Source organism: Mobula birostris, chromosome 3 (genome assembly GCF_030028105.1).
Source record: "Mobula birostris isolate sMobBir1 chromosome 3, sMobBir1.hap1, whole genome shotgun sequence".
NCBI classification, from domain to species: Eukaryota; Metazoa; Chordata; class Chondrichthyes; order Myliobatiformes; family Myliobatidae; genus Mobula; species Mobula birostris.
This window is the reverse complement of record NC_092372.1, coordinates 227,111,650-227,130,493: the sequence shown is the minus strand read 5'-3', so window position 1 is coordinate 227,130,493 and position 18,844 is coordinate 227,111,650. Positions and strand designations below refer to the sequence as shown.

The 18,844-nt window shown below is 48.4% G+C and overlaps 1 protein-coding gene across 1 annotated transcript in view; it reads right to left on the bottom strand.

Moving 5' to 3' along the window:
- Positions 1 to 738: 738 nt before the first annotated feature.
- Positions 739 to 18,844, bottom strand: part of LOC140195622 (diacylglycerol O-acyltransferase 1-like) — a 126,355-nt gene continuing 108,249 nt past the window's right edge. The window contains exons 12-17 of the mRNA XM_072254273.1: positions 17,966 to 18,010; positions 14,071 to 14,183; positions 11,034 to 11,099; positions 5,257 to 5,344; positions 4,412 to 4,474; positions 739 to 3,107 (exon numbers count right to left, since the gene is read on the bottom strand). Coding sequence (XP_072110374.1) covers positions 2,961 to 3,107; positions 4,412 to 4,474; positions 5,257 to 5,344; positions 11,034 to 11,099; positions 14,071 to 14,183; positions 17,966 to 18,010 — 522 coding nt within the window. The 3' untranslated portion in view covers positions 739 to 2,960. The remainder of the gene's footprint in view (positions 3,108 to 4,411; positions 4,475 to 5,256; positions 5,345 to 11,033; positions 11,100 to 14,070; positions 14,184 to 17,965; positions 18,011 to 18,844) is intronic.

Sequence of the window (18,844 nt, the reverse complement as noted above, 5' to 3'; positions counted from 1 at the left end):
AGACAGGCCTTTTGGCCAATCAAATTCCTAGTACGCTTGTCACGTTCGGCCCACATCCCTCTAAACCAGGGGTTTCCAATGTGGGGTCTATGGACCCCTTAATGGTATTGAGCCATTGCATAAAAAAAGGTTGGAACCCCCTCCTCGAAACCTTTCCTATCCACATACCTGTCCAAGTATCCTTTTCCAGTATTATTGTTCCTGCCTCAACTATGTCTTGTTCTGTGGATGAAAGGCCCATTAAATCTCTCCCTGCACAACTTAAACCCGTGCTGTCTGGTTCTTGATTCCCCAACCCTGGGAAAGACTGTGCATTCACTCTATGCCCCTCATGATTTTATGCACTCCTTTAAGATCAACTCTCATACATCTACACTCCAGTGACTAAAATCCCAAGATGAACAACTTCCCTCTGTAACTCAGTCCCTCAGCTTGTAGCAACATCGCTGTAAATCTCTGCATTTCTTACAGCTTAATGACATCTTTCACAAATGGGGTGGGGTGACCAAATCAGACAATGTTCCGAACATCTTGTACAACTGCAACACCATGTCCCAATGTGTCTATTCAGTGACCTGAAGACAGGTGTGTCAAAAGCCACCTTGACGACCCTGTCTACCTGCGACACCACTCCAACAACAATCTGGAAGGCTCAGCAAGGAAGGCCAAGGCTTGCAACTGGGTCTGAACTATTTGAACTGTACAAGGTTCCTAAAACAATAAACAGCTCTTGGGGACTTTATTGAAAAGAATATTTATTAAAAACCATTTGTTCTCATCCCCACATTGGGATGGTCAGACCTCATTGGCCTCGTTTATTCCATGATCAACTTTAAATGTTTTCACATAATTACAAGCTTAAAAAAAAAACTCCAAAAAACTTGGCACAGGAAGACTGAGATCAGTATTAGATTAAACCAATACACACTAACTGTGCAGTAAACACATTTGATGGGATCCTTTGGTGATTAGAGGAAGGCAGTGATATGGCTGGAGGCCGTTAGGCACCCAGCCGATTCTACACAACTGTACAGCACCACCAGGACTGGGTTCGGCCAGTGAATGTCGACCTGTTCCCTTGGGGGGTGGGGGCTCACTGAAGGCACGGTTAGTGACCATTCTTTGAGGTGTACACAGTTAGCACTTGAATAAGAGTCTGTAAAGTCCTAATGAGGAACACTGACTCACGGCGATTCACATCTGAGACCAGAGTTCCAGCCACTGGTGAAGGGGGCTCGGGGGCTTAGCAGCAGAAAGATGAAGGGCTGGACCAGTAGGACCTCTGTCCACAGATATCCCTGCCACACAGCTGGGGACGGCTTTCTGTGGTGTACACCACAGGAGGGCTCTCTTGACAACTGAGGCCCCATTGTACGTTAGAATGGCAGTGATGGCTCACCCTCGGCCTGAAGCCACGCGGGCAGGCGGGGGCATAACTATATGTGCAGTGTGCTGTTGGTAATGTGTTGCCCTACAGGAACACTTCTGCTTTGCTGATGAAAACATGAGAGAAACAGCAAAGGGATGGCCCCCTTTCCACTGCTCGGTCTCCATTTCCAGTGGCGACTCCAGTGATACTGGTGAGGGCTGCCAGACGTGGTGGTAGGGAAGATTGAGCTGGTCCTTGTGACCCAGACCACCGCAGCAACAGGTAGACTTGGCCAAAACACCAGATCTGGGCTCCTAGTGGTGCAGATATCCATGGGGTGGGTAAACTCCCATCTCCCTGTGCCTCAGGACAGACACTGGACAGATCCTTCTGCACAGTAACACTCACAAAATTGCATTGATACTGCGGTCTACCTCACAGTAAGAAATAGTCATTTACAATCCAGAGTTACAAAAGAAAACAGAGACAGGCACTTGGTGAAATAAGTTTCTGGGAGAGGCTGATGCTGCCCCTGAAGACACTGGATTCTCACTGTCCGGCGGTTTAAAGTGACAGATGATTGTACAAAGACCTTCGCCCACACAGAGATCATCCGCGACTGAACGCTACGTGTGTGGGGGGGGAACGGGTGTCAGGTGAGGAGAGAATGATTGCTGCCATGTGGAGGACTGCTTTTTCACAGGTTGTTGTTATGCTTGCTAAGTTCTAGAGGGGGTAAACTCCAGGGTTTAGTGGGTGAGGGAGAGTTTTCCTGGTCTGGGAGCCGCTGTGTAGAGTCCCCTCATGAGACAGTGGTTTCCCCGATCTACAGCAGGGTGGGAGCTCGAAGGAAGCCCCCTTGACACTTGTTCACAACTGTCCACTTAAATACACTTCCCCAGATTGAAATCTCAAATTCCCTTTTTTATGGTGTTTATATTAACGGGCAGTGAGCGCGAGAGGAAATTTGATAACCAGGTTTGTGGCTGATCTGTGTGTCCCAGGTGAGTGCCAGGAGTTCCTGAACGTGGGTCCTCCTAAGGCCAGGACCCAAGGGCAGGTTCACCTCTGCAGAAAGTCTCCCTCCCCAGCACTCCCCACCCTATGAAGATGACCACAGGACGTACATTGTGAAGCAGGGTGACTGGAGGGGTGAACCCACGTTAGCCAGGTGGGGAGTGGAATGGAAGGCCTCTGTTACCAGGCAAATGAGCTGCCCCTCTCGGACCCCAAGACGTGGAGACCAGGAGAACAGCCAAGGGTTCAGGTCCCCAGGCTGTGACAGGGAGGCAGGGGGAGTCAGAGGAAATTGCACATCCCCTCCCCCAGCACCCTTGGAATTGGGTCCAAACACACAGACCGCCAGCCCCACTATAATGGATGGTCTTGCACTCTGTGAGTTCAGAGACTCCCCACCCCCCTAACACATGGCCCCGACCCCCTCCACTCCCCACAGCTGGAGTTACTTCTAATTAAAGGGTCGTTTCCTGCCCCTTTAAGGCATTAATCTCTCACTCAGGTAATGAAATAGTGACACTTGCTCTCCCCCCACCCAAAGGCTCCTGGTGAGGGTGGCAGGAGGGTGCGGGAGTCACAGGCTGCCGCCGTAGTTCAGGATGTAGTAGTCGTGGACGTACATGAGGACGGCCACTGGCTGACCAATGATCAGGGAGAGCCAGACGGCTGCGTTGCCGTAATTCCCACTCAGGAACCGGCCCACCAGCCAGGCCAACGGCACCTGTGTGGAAGAGAGGGATCAGATTCAGTGGCAGAGTTTTAAAATTTTATTTAGAGAAAACAGAGTGGAACAGGCCCTTCTGGCCCTTTGAGCTGAACCGTCCAGCAACTCCTGATTTTCCCCGGCCTAATCACGGGACAATCCACACCGGCCCAGCAACTCCTGATTCAACCCCGGCCTAATCACGGGACAATTTACACAGCCCAGCAACTCCTGATTCAACCCCGGCCTAATCACGGGACAATCTACACCAGCCCAGCAACTCCTGATTCAACCCCGGCCTAATCACGGGACAATCTACACCAGCCCAGCAACTCCTGATTCAACCCCGGCCTAATCACGGGACAATCTACACAGCCCAGTTACTCCTGATTCAACCCTGGCCTAATCACGGGACAATCTACACTGGCCCAGCTACTCCTGATTCAACCCTGGCCTAGTCACAGGACAACTTACACCGGCCCAGCTACCCACTGATTGTGACGGGACAATTTACACTGGACTATGAGAGGAAACCTATGCACACATTGGAAGGATTGTGCAAACTCGCTGACAGAGGATGCCAGAATTGAATATGAACTCCCACACCCTGGGCTATAATAGTGTTGTGCTGTTCTGCTACACCGTGGCACCCAAATACCTGTACTACCTCGGTGAGGGAAGGCGATACCACCCCCATCCCTCTCTGAGGATCTAACACCCACCCCCCCAACATAACCCAACAACTCGTATTTAATGGGTACAAAGGGTGGCTTCTTCATACCTCCCCATCTAACTTCTTACCTTCTTCACCATCCCATCAAGCCACGGTCCCACTTTATTCCAAAAGTGTTTTGTCTCACTGCACTTGCTGGGATTAAATTCCACACTCCCAACTTTCCATCTGATTGATAGACTCACAGAGAAGTACAGCACAGAAACAGGCCCTTTGGCCCATCTAGTCTGTGCCAAGCAACACACATCAAAGTTGCTGGTGAACGCAGCAGGCCAGGCAGCATCTCTAGGAAGAGGTACAGTCGACGTTTCGGGCCGAGACCAATGTGCCAAAACCTCTCTTTACGACTCTGTCTACCTGTGACGCTGCTTTCAATGATTTATGTACCCGTACTCCCAGATCCCTTTGCTTGACCACGCTCCTCAGTGCCCTGTCGTTCACTGTGTAAGATCTAAACTGATTCGTCCTGTTGAAGGGCGAAACCTCTGTCGTCACCTTGGACGACCTTCCTTGCTATCCACAACACCAGTTCACACATCCTCTACCGCCGCAGCCCCTCGGAAAGGCCCAGCGTGGTGCAGTCACTCACCTGCGCCATCATGCCCATGAATGCCCAGAGCCGGAACATCTTCAAAGGGACGCTGACCAGGTACTAGAGAAGGAAGAGAGAGCCCAGTGAATGCAGAGCAGAACATAACAGCATCAACCCCCCTTTAATCTCAAGACTTTTAAAAATGTTCACTTCTCCATTTTTTAACATTCCATCTGACATGACCTTGCCCCTTCCTTAGCCTCTTCATCTTCCCCTGCAGGATCTCCGCATCCACCTCAAAGCCCACCTGGTGACGTATCATGAGCGAAGAACCCTCCCACCTCCCACTGACAAGTCACGGTAGTGTAGTAGGGGTTACACGCTAGCATCGTGGTCAGTGTAATGTGATACAGCACCAGCAACCGCCAGTGAGGGTTCAATTCCCACGATATCCGTAAGGACTTCGTACGTTCCTCCCGTGACTGTGTGGGCTTCCTCCCAGATTCCAAAGATGCACGGCTCAGGGCACTGGAAGCCTGGTGACATTACTGGGCTGCCCCCATCCCACCCTTGGACAGTGTTTGTCACTGACACAAACAATGCATTTCACCAGATGTTTTGATGTACATGTCACAAATATTTTATATTCATTTATTTGTATTTAGAGATACAGTGCCCAGCAACCCCCGATAACCCCGATTTAACCCCAGCCTAATCACGGGACAATAACGTAGCCGGTGCATCTTTGGACTGTGGGAGAGAAGCGGAGCACTGCGTTCCACGGGAGGACGTACAGACACTCCTTCCAGAGGACGTCAGGATTAAACTCCAAACTCCGACGCCCCCAGTTGTAATAGTCCCGCTAACCACTGTGGCAAATCGTCAGCGTTTAACGAACTGACCTCATGGAAGAAAGCTGAGGCGAGGAAGACTGCTGTCTGAGCCGTTCGCTTGTTCACCCCCTGCTTCAGCATGGGCTTGTAGAAGTGTCTGTGGGGAAAATCGGCAGAGGTGATTCAGTTACCCATCCGCATGTGTATCTGAGCAGATCCTGTGGCAGGTGCCGAGATCACAAATCCCACTGGTGTCCTAAGACTTTAGAGATGTACAGTACAGAGCCCACCTTGTTATAGAATCACACAGCAGGGAGACAGGCCCACCAGCCCAACTGGTTCATGCTGACCAAGGTGCTCCAACCAAACTAGCCCCATTTGCTCACATATGGCCCATATCCCTCTCAACCTTTCCCATCCATGTACCTGTCCAGGGTGGCGGGTGGAGATATGTCTCTGCCAAAGGAGGTGTAAGGTGCTTGCACCCTCTGCTAGCCTGCAGGTCACCCTTGGGCAAGGTGTAGCACCTGCTTAGCCCCCGATCAGTGTCCCATGAGGCCATGGGAGCGGGTGGTGGGCGGTCGTATGAGTACCTGGTGCACATCACAAGTCACTGACACCAAGCAGACAGTCTCTGAAGAGCATTGACAATGGCGGGCTTCACCTGTCTTACGAAGGCACTGCCCAGAAGGCAAAAGGAAACCACTTCTGTAGAAAAATTTGCCAAAAGCAATCACAGTCATGGAGACCGTGATTGCTCATGTCATACGGCACAGCACATGATGATGATGATAATCATGCCCAAAGTACCTTTTAAATGTCGTTAATTTACCTGCTTCATCTGCTTTTTCTGGCAGCTCGTTCCATGTACTGAACACGTTCTGAGTGAAAAAGCTGCCCCTCAGGTCCCCATTCAATCTCCTGCCCCTCACCTGAAACCTGTCCCCTCTGGTTATTGATTCCTCACCCTGGGGAAAAGACTGTGTGCACATTGACCCCCACAAACTTTGCCTCACTTTTTTGTGCTAATTAATTTTTGTATTTCCTATGGTAACTTATTATGCATTGCACTATACTGCTGGCACAAAACAAAACATTTTTGGAGATATGTCAGTGATGTCAGAGTAGATGGTGGAAAGAATGTTTTCCATGGTGGGGGAGTCTAGGCCAAGAGGGCACAGCCTCAGTTTTAGAGGGGCGTCCATTCAAAACAGATGCAAAGAAATTTCTTTAGCCAGAGGGTGGTGTAATTGTGGAATTTATTGCCACAGGCAGCTGTGGAGGCCAGGTCATTGGGTGTATTTAAGGCAGAGATTGATAGGTTCTTGATTGGACATGGCATCAAAGGTTACGGGGAGAAGGCCAGGGAGTGGGGCTGAGGAGGGAAAACAAAGATGGTGGAGCAGGCTCGATGGGCCAAAAGGCCTAATTCTGCTCCTATGTCTTACAGTCTTAAACGTGATTCTGATTCTGTACACCTCTCTAAGATTACCTCTCAGTCTCCCAAGTTCCAGTGAATAAAGTCCTAGCTTGTCCAACCACTCCCTATAAAGTCCTGGCAGCATCCTTGTAAACTTACTGTGCTCTTTCCAGTTTGATAAAATCTTTTCTAAAACAGGGCGACCAAAATTGAACATAATACTCCAAGTACAGCCTCATTAATATCTTAACAACTGGAATATTCACTTTATCACTTGTTCATTAACGCAAATATCTAATCAGCTAATCACATGGCGGCAATTCAGTGCATAAAAGCATGCAGACATGGTCAAGAGGTTCGGTTGTTCAGACCAAACATCAGAATGGGGAAGATACTAGCACGGATAAAGCATTAAACTGGAGAAAATCTGCAGATGCTGGAAATCTAAGCAATACACACAAAATGGTGGAAGAACTCAGCAGGCCAGGCAGCCTCTATGGAAAAAGGTAAAGAGTTGATGTTTCAGGTTAAGACCCTTCATCAGGACAGGATAAAAGGATGAGAAGTCAGAGTAAGGAGGTGGGGGAGGGGAGGAAGAAGTACCTGGTAATAGGTGATAGGTGAAGCCGGGAGAGGAGGTGGGATGAAATAAAGAGCTGGGAAGTCGATTGGTGGAAGAGATATGGGGCTGGAGAAGGGGGGATCTGACAGGAGAGGACAGAAGGCCATGGAAGAAAGGGAAGGGTGGGGAAGACCAGAAGGAGGTGATGGGCAGGTGAACAGATAAGGTGAGAGAGGGAAATGGGAATGGTGAACGGTGAATGGTGAGGTGGTGGTGGGTGGGGGGAGGGTATTACCAGAAGTTTGAGAAAAAGAATGTTCATGCCAGCAGGTTGGAATATGAGGTGTTGCTCCTCCAACCTGAGTGTGGCCTCATCGTGACAGTAGAGGCAGCCATGGACTGATATGTCAGAACGGGAATGGGAAGTGGAATTAAAATGGGCGGCCAGTGGGAGATCCTGCTTTTTCTGGCGGAAGGAGTGTGGGTGCTCGGAGCGGTCTCCCAATCTACATTGGGTCTCACCGATGTACAGGAGGCCACACCGAGAGCACCAAACATAGAAGGTGACCCCACCAGACTCTTAGGTGAAGTGTCGCCTCACCTGGAAGGACTGTTTAAGGTCCCGAACGGTAGTGAGGGAGGAGGTGTAGGGGCAGGTGTAGCACTTGTAACACTTGCAGTGAAGCACCAGCAGGGAGATCAGTGGGGAGGGACGAATGGACAAGGGAGTCCTGTAGGGAGCAATCCCGGCGGAGAGCAGAAAGTTAGGGAGGGAAAGATGTACTTGGTGGTGGGATCCTGTTGGAGATGGTGGAATTTACGGAGAATTATTGCTGGACGCAGAGGTAGGTGAGGTGGTGGAGTGGTAGGTGAGGACAAGGGGAACCCTATCCCTGGTGAGGTGGTGTGAGGATGGGGGCGAGGGCAGACGTGCACAAAATGGAAGAGATGCAGGTGAGGGCAGCATGGAGGACATCGCCTTTGTTCTAGAATGAAAAGCCTCATCCTGAGAGCAGATGCAACGGAGATGGAGGAATTGAGAGAAGGGGATGGCATTTTTACAAGTAACAGGTTAGGAAGAGATATAGTGCGGGTAGCTGTGACAGTCCGTGGGTTTATAATAGACATCTGTAGATAAGCTGTCTCCAGAGACAGAGGCAGTGAGATTGAGACAGGGGAAGGAGGTGTTAGAAATGGACCAGGTAAATTTGAGGGCAGGGTGGAAGTTGGAGGCAAAGTTGATGAAGCCGACAAGCTTTGCATGGGTGCAGCACCAATGCAGTCAATGCAGCATAGGAACAGTGCAGTACAGTCACCGGCGTAGGCTTGGAACATAAACTGTTGCACATAGCCGACAGACAGGCAGGCATAGCTGGGACCCACGTGAGTGCCCCCATGGCTACACCTTTTGTGTGAAGGAAGTGGGAAGAGCCAAAGGAGAAATTATTGAGAGTGAGGGCAAGTTCTGCCAGACGGAGGAGAGTGGTGCTGGAGAGGAACTGGTTGGGTCTGGTGTCCAGAAGGAAACGGAGAGCTTTGAGGCCTTCCTGGTGGGGGATGGGGGTGTGTAGCGACTGGACATCCATAGTGAAAATAAGACGATTGGGGCCAGGGGATCAGAAATCATTGAAAAGATCCAAAGTGTGTGAAGTGTCTCACTGACTGGCAGGAGACCAAGAGTGGGAATAAAGGGAGCATTTTCTGGTTGGCTGCTGGTGACTAGAGATGTTCCACAGGGGTCTGTGTTAGAACTGATTCTTTTTACGTTATATGTCAATTATTTGAATGACACGAATGATGGATTTGTGGCCAAGTTTGTGGATGCTACGGAGATAGGTGGAGGGGCAAATAGTGTTGAGGAAGCAGGGAGACTGCAGAAAGAGCAGACAGATTAGGAGAATGAGCAAAGAAATGGCAGATGGGATACAGATCGGCAATTGTATGGTCATGCTCATCAGTAGAAGAAATGAACGCGTAGACTGTTTTCTAAATGGAGAGAAAATACAAAAATCTGAGGTGCCCTCGCAGGATTCCCGAAATGTTAATTTGCAGGTTCAGTCAGTGGTGAGTAGGGCAAATGGAATGTTAACATTCATTTCCAGAGGACTAGAATATAAAAGGAAAGAAGCAAAGAAATGTTGTGGCTCTCTGCTTCGCCTCTGTGTTTAACAACATCGATGATGGTGTTCTGCACTGACCTCTGCGTTTACCTGCTACCGAGGATTCACACACAGGCCCCACCTTTTCATAGAGTACTACAGCACAGTACAACCCCTTCGGCCCACGATATTGTGCCGACCTTTTAACCTACTCCAAGATCAATCTAACCCTTCCCTCCTACATAGCCTCCATGTTTCTATCATCCATGTCTCTACTGAAGAGGGTCATAAATGTCCCTAATGTTACAACCTCTACCACCAACATGGCATGGCGTCCTATGCCCCCACCACTCTCTGTGTTAAAACTCACCTCTGACATCCCCTCCTATATTTTCCTCCAATCACCTTAAAGTTATGCTCCTGTATCAGTTCTACCCCGGGAAAAAGTCTCTAGCTGTCCACAGCTCGCTCAACCTTACCTCATAAGACATGCTTCCTAATCCAGGCAGCATCCTGGTAAATCTCTGCACCTTCTCGAAAGCTTCCATATCCTTTCTACGAGGTAACCAGAACTGAACATAATACTTCAGGTGTGGTCTAACCAGGGTTTTAGAGAGCTGAAACATTACCTCATGGCTTTTGAACTCAATCCCTCGACTAACAAAGACCAATACACCATCTGCTTTCTTAACCATCCTATCAACTTGTGTAGCAACTCTGAGGGATCGATGGACGTGGATCCTAAGATCTTTCTGTTCCTCCACACTGTTAGGGATCCTGCCACTAACCGTGTGTTCTGCCTTCAGTTCCTATTTATAAATCCCATCTTTCATCACCAGAGACCACTGAGATCTGAGAACTTGGTTATGAGGGTTGGACAAACTTGGGCTATTTTCTCTGGAGCAGTTGAGAGATCTGATTGAGGTTTATAAAGTTATGAGAGCCAGAGATAGAGTGGAATGTCAGTATCTTTTTCCCAGAGTACAAATATCCTGGAATGGAAACACCAAGTGCAAGGGGACATAAATTTAATGTGAGGGAAGGGAATTTTTCAGGATTTTCACATGGCAATCCTATTTCATTGGACTGAGTGGTAGAAGCAGATATGATGGTGGCATCGAAGAAGTATTTATTCAGACGTTTGGCCCTGAGGAAATGGAGAATGGGCAGATGGGGTCAGCTTAGTTTGGTATTATGGTCAGCACAGACATCGTGAGTAGAAGGGCCTGTTTCTGAGCTGTGCTCTGCTGTGTTCTACATGATGAGATTGCATAACTAACCAATTCACCATCCCAGCTACGTCCCACCTCCGCCCACCCACCCACCCACCTCTCTTGTCATGGGAGTAGAGGGAGCAGTAAGGAGGCTCAGCTGAATGACCTCTCAACATCTGAGGTTTCTTATTTCCTTTGGCCAGAGGGTGGTGAATCTGTGGTATTCATTGCCAGAGATGGCTATGCATTGAGTATATTTAAAATGGAGGCTGACAGGTTCTTGATTAGTCAGGGTGTCAAAGGTTACAGGGAGAAAGCAGGAGAGAGGGATATTAAATCAGCCACAATGGAATGGCAGAGCAGGCTCCATGGGCTGAATGGCCTAATTCTGCTCCTGTGTCTTATGGTCATTTTTCTTTTACCTTTGTAAACCACTGTGAGCACTTTCTGCCCTCTGCCCCACACTGAAAAGGTTTCCTGAGTCATAGCTGGCGTCAGATCACAGACTGAAAGAGCCCCGGCTGGCTGGGAGCGCGGGAAGCCGCTCTCACCTGCTGCACCACTTGTGGACGGGAATATTCCAGTTCTTCCAGAAGTACGTCACTGTTTCCGAATTCCTAGGGCAGGAACAGATCAGAGATTTCTCAAGGTACAGTTCGGGCAGCACAGTAGTGCAACACTGTCACAGCACTGGCGACACGCGTTCAATTCCCACCCCTGTCTATAAGGGGTTTGTACATCCTCCCCGTGACCGCGCGGGTTTCCTCCCACGTATTGGCCACGCGGGTGTAACTTGGCGGTGTGGGCTTGCTGGGCTGCAGGGGCATGTCACCACGCTGTGTCTCTAGGTATATAAAAGTGAAAGAGCAAGCCTGCTGCTGTCATCCTTACATAGAACATCGAACAGTACAGCGCAGTACAGGCCCTTCGGCCCATAGTGTTGTGCCGACCCTCAAACCCTGCCTCACCTTAAATTCCTCCATGTACTTCACCCCTCCCTATCCACTCCGACTCGTGAACGTGGCCAAAGTGGCTTTTAGCACACTGTAACACATACAAAATGCCAGAGGAACTTAGCAGGTCAGGCAGAGTAGTAAATAGCTGAAGAGTTGGGCAGAGACTCTCTGGGGTGAATTGAGGGTTACAGGGACAAGGCAGGTAGGTGGAGATGAGTCCATGGCCAGATCCGCCATGATCTTATTGAATGGTGGGGTAGGCTCGATGGGTCAGGTGGTCGACTCCTGCTCCTATTTCTTATGTTTTTATCAGGACTTTATACATTGGCCTCATCAGTCAGGACACCGAGTATAGAAGTTGCAACGTAATGCTCCAGTTCACAAGGTGTTGGTGAGACTGCATTTAGAACACTGATCAGCTTTGAGTATCCCGTGATCACTGTTTGTTTCGATATACATGTGAGAAGTAAATGAAACTGAATCAGAACGAATCTGCGAAGTGCCGAGGAGATTTAAGAGGATGCTGCTCAGACTCAAGGGAGCCATGCAGAGAGGTTGAACAGGTTGGGACTTCACTCACTGGCGTGTAGGAGAATGAGAGGTGATCCTGTATAAAATCAGGGGGCATAGATAGGACGAATGCACAGGGTATTTATCCTAGGGTTGTGGAGTCAGGAGCTGGAGGGCACATGTTTAATGTGAGAGGAGAGAGATTTAAAAAAACTTCACTGAGTGGAATGAGCTGTCGGAGGAAGTGGGTGAGCCAGGCGCACTGGCAACATTGAAAACGTACTCCGACAGGTACACGGATAGTAGAGGTTGCAGGGGTTCCCAACCTTGTTTATGCCATGGGCCCGTCAGGAACTGAGGGCGAGTGGGAAGGGTAAGAGACCATAGCACGATTTAGTCCAGTGACCTGAGAAGGCCACATCAATAGACCCTGAGCAACAGATGGATAGGTAACCTGTTAAATTGGTTTATTATTGTCACATTGCCACGGGTACAGTGACAAACATGTCCACACAAACATTTCATTAGGGATTGCTGCCTCGTGATTCCCTTGTCCAATCATCCCTCTCCACTAAACTCCCTCCTGACACATATCCCTGCAAGTGACAGAAATGCTACACTTGCCCATTCACCTCCTCCCTTCCCTCCATTCAGGGCCCCAAATCGTCCTTGCAGATGAGGGAACAATTAAGCTGTGAATCTGCTGGGATCGTCTATTGTCTCCAGTGCTCCCGCTGCGGTCTCCTCTACATCGGTGAAACCCAACATAAAATGGAGGACCGCTTTGTCGAGCACCTCAGCTCCATCCGCCAAAAAGTGGAACTTCCCGGTGGCAAGACATTTTAATTCCCATCCCCAATAACACGTTGATCCATGGCCTCCTCTTTTGCCACGCTGAGGCCACTCTCAGGATGAAAGAGTAACAGCTCACTTGTCTTACAACAGTGGGACAGAAGTTGTCCTCGAGTCTGGCTCTGCTGCTACAAGTGAACATAGAAGACTACAGCACAGAAACAGGCCATTCGGCCCACAACGTTGTGCTGAACCAGCTAAAAAGCAAATCGAAAACACCCAAACACTAATCCCTCCTGCTTACTCCATATCCATATCCCTCCATCTAGATTACACGAGAACGACCTCTGTTGTGTGACAGAGAACAAGTGAAAGGAAAGACTGAAAAAACCAGAAGACCCAGCACTGACTCCTGCCCACACTGCATCAGGATGTGTGGATCCTGGATCAGCCTCGACAGCCAGCCCCTCTGGAGAACGTCACACTCGACTCGAATGATCACAGGACTACGGCAGGGACACCGGGACACCAACAGTACGGGAGTGTAGTTTGATACCAGTCCGCTGCAGGGGAGGATTGAGGGGATGAATTCACACTGGTGAATGCTGCATTCAGCTTTAAAGCACTGCTGGTGGACAACAAACAAGATGCAAAACCCCTTGCAAAATCACCCAGATCAGACAAGAGCTTAGGGCGGAAGGAGATCAAGCGGGTGGACTTGGAATCTCGACAAGATTGCAGAGTTGAGATTGGGAGACATAGGTTTAAGTCGGGTGAACTTAACATAAGACCTAGAAGCAGAAGTAGGCCATATTCAACCCTCGAGTCCACTCCATCATTCCATCATGGCTGATTTATTATCCCTCTCAACCTATTCTCCTGCCTTCTCCTTGTAACCCTGACTATTCAAGAACCGTATCACCTGTTCTTTAAATATACCCAATGTCTTGGCCTGCACAGCTATACGTGGCAATGAATCTCTACTCTAAAGGGACATCCTAGTATTCTGAGGCTGTGCCCTCTGGTCCTACACTCCTCGACTCCTCCACTATAGAAAACATCCTCTCCATATCCACTCTATCTAGAGCTTTGAATATTTGATAAGATTCAATGAGATCCCCCTTCATTCTTCTAAGCTCTAGCAAGTGCAGACCCAGAGTTATCAAACAGTCCTCATACGCTAACCCTTTCATTGCCGGGATGACAGCAGAGCGGCCGGAGAAGACAGATGATAATGAAGGTGAGGGGTCGAGTGAGTGCTCAGGGAGTGGCTGCTCGATTGTGGAGACAGGGTGCACCTTCTCCACGCGCTGCCAAAGGCTTTGCTTACCACCAGTCCCTGTAGAACTCCCGGTCTCCGAACTGCATCAGCTCAGCCAAGAAGTTCATAGAGGAGTGGAAGAACCAGTAGAAGAAGATGAGCCAGATCAGGTGGTTGGGTACCTGTAGAAGATGAAGAGTGGAGAGATTAGACCAAGGGCCCTGGAGTACATTCCCGTCTCAGCTGTAGGTCCACAGTAAATCCATGTCCATGATCAGCTTCAATATTGAACCACTCTACTGCATCCTGTCAAAACATTAGCAAGGCTTAGGCGCCTTGGGCTGAAATGCCCTGCCTTTGTGCTCTAATGAGCACCAATTTCATTTCTGTACTTCTCAGTGTCTCTGTAGAGCAGCCAGCACAATCAAACAGCGCATCAACCTGGACATTCTCACCTCTCCTCTCTCCCACTTACATCAGTGGTGCGCAAGTGGAACAGGTCAAAAGCTTTAAATTCCTCAGGGTCAATATCACAAATGACCTGACTTGGTCCAACCAAGCAGAGTTCACTACCAAGAAGGCCCACCAGCACCTTTACTTCCTGAGAAAGCTGAAGAAATTTGGCCTGTCCCCTAAAACCCTCACTAATTTTTATAGATGCACCATAGAAAGCATTCTTCTCGGGTGCATCACAACCTGGTATGGAAGTTGTCCTGTCCAAGACCGGAAGAAGCTGCAGAAGATCGTGAACACAGCCCAGCACATCACACAAACCAATCTTCCGTCCTTGGACTCACTTTACACCGCATGCTGTTGGAGCAGTGCTGCCAGGATAATCAAGGACTCGACCCACCCAGCCAACACACTTTTCATCCCTCTTCCCTCTGGGAGAAGGCTCAGGAGCTTGAAGACTCGTACGGCCAGATTTGGGAACAGTTTCTTTCCAACTGTGATAAGACTGCTGAACGGATCCTGACCCGGATCTGGGCCCTACCCTCCAAATATCCGGACCTGCCTCTCGGTTTTTTTGCACTACCTTACTTTCCATTTTTCTACTTTCTATTTATGATTTATAATTTAAATTTTTAACATTTACTATTGATTTGTACTCCAGGGAGCACAAAGCGCAGAATCAAATATCACTGTGATGATTGTACGTTCTAGTATCAATTGTTTGGCGACAATAAAGTAAAGTAAAGAAGACACACGTACCACCAGGCTTAAGGACAGCTTCTATCTTGCTGTTATAAGACTTTTGAACAGACGTCTAAAGATGGGAGGGATGAAGCTTTTTCTAAAACATATCCTTAGGCTCCTGAACCTCCTCCCCGATGGTAAGAATGAGAAGATAGTGAGGGTCTTTAATGAGATCTGATAGGCCAAATGGTCCCCTTCTGTGTCATAAACCACTTGGACGCTCATTTTCCTCTGCAGAATTCCAGCAAGCTTTTGAAATGTTCTTGATGGTGGGGAGGATTGTGCCCATGATAGAGCTGGTTGAATCTACAATCCTCTGTAGCCCTTCCTGATCCTGTGCAGTGGAGCCTCCAGACCATGAGGTAATGCAACCAGTCAGCATGCTCTCCACAGTATATCTGTAGAAATGTGGTGTCATACCAAATCTCCTCAAACTCAATGAAATGTAGCTGCTGTTATGTGATGAAAGAACCAAAGAGATGATGGGCTGTGAGGGGATTTATTTCCATGGCTACAGAGATGCAGGTAGGGGGAACAGGATGATGGGATGTTCTGACCTGATAGAAAAGGACTGTTTGACCTGTCTCAGAGATAACTTGGGTGCTCATTTCCTCTGCTGAATTATGACGGTCTTCCCTTTGCAAGGCTCAAGTCGTAGGAGATGCATTAAGAGTTCTGACAGAGAACTGGATCCGAAATGTTGACCATTTATTTTTCCATAGCTGCTGCCTGACCTGTTGGATATTTCCAGCCTTGTGTTTTTATTTCAGATTCATAGAATCACACAGCACTGGCCCTTCAGCGCAACTACTCCATGGCAACTAAGATACCCATGTAAGCCAGTCCCATTTGCCTGTGTTTGACCCATATCCCGGGGTCCCCAACCTGACATCCATGCAGCCCTGCTTAATGATATTGGTCTATGGCATTAAAAAAGGTTGAGAACCCCTGCTCAACGCCTTTCCTATCCAGGTACCTGTTTAAGTGAGTTTTTAATGTTATTGCACCTGCTCAATCTCTTCCTCTGGCAGCTCATTCCTAAACTGCCTCCCCTCCGTGTGAAGTTGCCCGTCAAGTTCCTATTAAAGTTTGTCCTCTCACCTTCACCCTGGGCTCTCTAGTTTTTGGTTCCCTTTCCCTGGGAACGAGACTGTGTGCATTCACTCTGTTCACAAGAGATTCTGCAGACGCTGGAAATCTTGAGCAACGCACACACAAAATGCCGGAGGGACTCATCAGGTCAGGCAGCATCTATAAGCGGTTGATGTTTCTGAGACCCATCACCAGGACTGGTGAAGTGCTTTGGCCTAAAACGCTGGCTGTGTATTCACCCTATTGTTTTATACACTTCTATAAGGTCACCCCTCAGTCTTTTAAGTTCCAGGAAGAAGGTCATACCCTACTCAATCTCTCCCCGTACCAAGTACCTCAATTCCTGGCAACATCCTTGTAAATCTCTGCACATTTCTTTGGTTATCAAGAGCCAAATTACACTCAGTGGCCACCTTATGAGATACACCTGCTCGATAATGCAACTATCTAATTAGCCAATCACGTGGCAGAAATTCAATGCATAAAAGCATGCAGTCATGGTCAAGAGGTTCAGACCAAACATTAGAAGGGGAACAAATATGATCAAAGTGACTTTGACTGTGGATTGTTGTTGGCACCAGAGGGGTGGTTTGAGTATCTTAGAAACTGTGGGTCTCATGCACAACAATCTCTAGACCTTAGAGAATGGTATGAAAAACAAAACAATAAATCCAGTGAGCGAAAGCTCCTTGTTGTAATGAGAGGTCAGAGAATGGCCAGACTGGTTCAAGCTGACTGGAAGGTGACAGTAATTCAAATAACTACATGTTACAACAGGGGTGTGCAGAAGACCAACTCTCAACACACGTGAAACTTTGAAGTGGACGGGCTACAACAGAGGACCACATCAGGTTCCACTCCTTAGTCTAATAAAGTGGTCACTGAGGATGTGACTGGGACTGAATTAAATACATCTGTCAGTCTGTTTGACTTGTCCAGCACAACATAACTGAGGGGGCACGAGTGGAGCATCAGGATAGACTGGCTCATGTTGTAAGTCACTGTCAATTCAGAATGCCAGGCTGCGATGGTGGGATGGTGCAATCTCCTGCCCGAGCCACCACCTCCCCATAACTCCCATCCTGTGGGATGTAGGGCACATTACGCTGGCAAACCTTCACTCAACGAGAGCTGGCTCAAAGCTCAAACCCAATTTATTCTCAAAGTACATATACCTACCATTTACCACCCTGAGATTCATTTTCTTGTGGGCATTCACAATAAGTAACTCTGCCATGGACGGTCCCAAGTCTGGCTGTGAAAGGACGAGGGTTGGGCATGGGACTAGCAACCCCACCCTGTAAAAACAACAGGAACCCCAGCAGAAGCTCCAAAGGCCTCATTGCTGGGAGAGGAGGGGTCTTTGTCGAGAAGATGTATGAAGTCATGTAGTGAAAGCAGAAACCACAGGGTCAATCGACGTTTGTCCCAGGACAGAGGACACTGGCGAGCTGCTATCGGTGGCCTAGGACTCTGTCAGGGGGATGGACTAAAGGTGGTTGACAAAGAAACACACAATTCATGTGAATGCCCACAAGAAAATGAATTTGAACAGGGTGGTTGCAGTTAATTCAGCACCAATCTGCAGATAGCCTTGATTTTCAACAGCCAAATTGTGCTTGGTGCTGAATTATCACTGTAAACTCAATCCTTTCAGAAAAAAAATACTACTTACGGCAAGCTTCAGAAGGCGTTCAATCATCCTGGAATAGTCCATATCCTGAAACCAATGAAGCTTATTACACAGAGAAGGGAAACGCAGACGTCGATAAAACGTGCACTGTGATAACTGTGTGAATGCTCAGAAGAAACTAAAGAGACGTCTGTGCTGAGGAGTTACTGTAAAAACGGAAAGGATAATGTGAGGAAATGGAATGACAATCCCTGCTGATGATGTGACATGAGTATCTCAGAAACTGTGAAGGTGTTTGGAGGAAAGTATAGGGAAGATGGCAGAGGCAGTCTTTTGTTCAGAGTGGTGGGTGTACAGAACACTGCCAAAGGTGGTGCCGAAGGCAGAAACATGAGGGTCATTGAAGAGACTCCTAGATCGGTACATGGAGGGAAGGGTTAGATCAATAAAGCATACAGAACATAGAACAGGGACAGGCCATTCGGCCCACAATGTTGTGCCAAACCAGCAACAGAATAAATCAAAACCTCCCAAGCACTTATCACTCCTACCTACACCATGTCTATATCCCTCCATCTTCCTGACATACATGCGCTTATCCAAACAAATCTTAAAAGCCTTTAATGTATTTGCCTTTACCACCATATCACGCATCAATGAATTTCTGAGTAAAAAGCTTAACCCTCACATCCCCCCTGAACCTCCACCCTCCTCTCACCTTCAATGCACACCCTCGGATATTGGACCCTGGAAAACAGATACTCTCTGCTTACTCTATCTAAGCCTCTAATAATTGTATAAACTTCTGTTGGATCTCCCTTCAGTGCTCTAGAGAAAACAGCCGAAGTTTATCCAGCCTCTGGTGATAGCACATACACTCTAAACCAGGCAGCATCCCGGTAAACCACCTCTGCTCCTCTC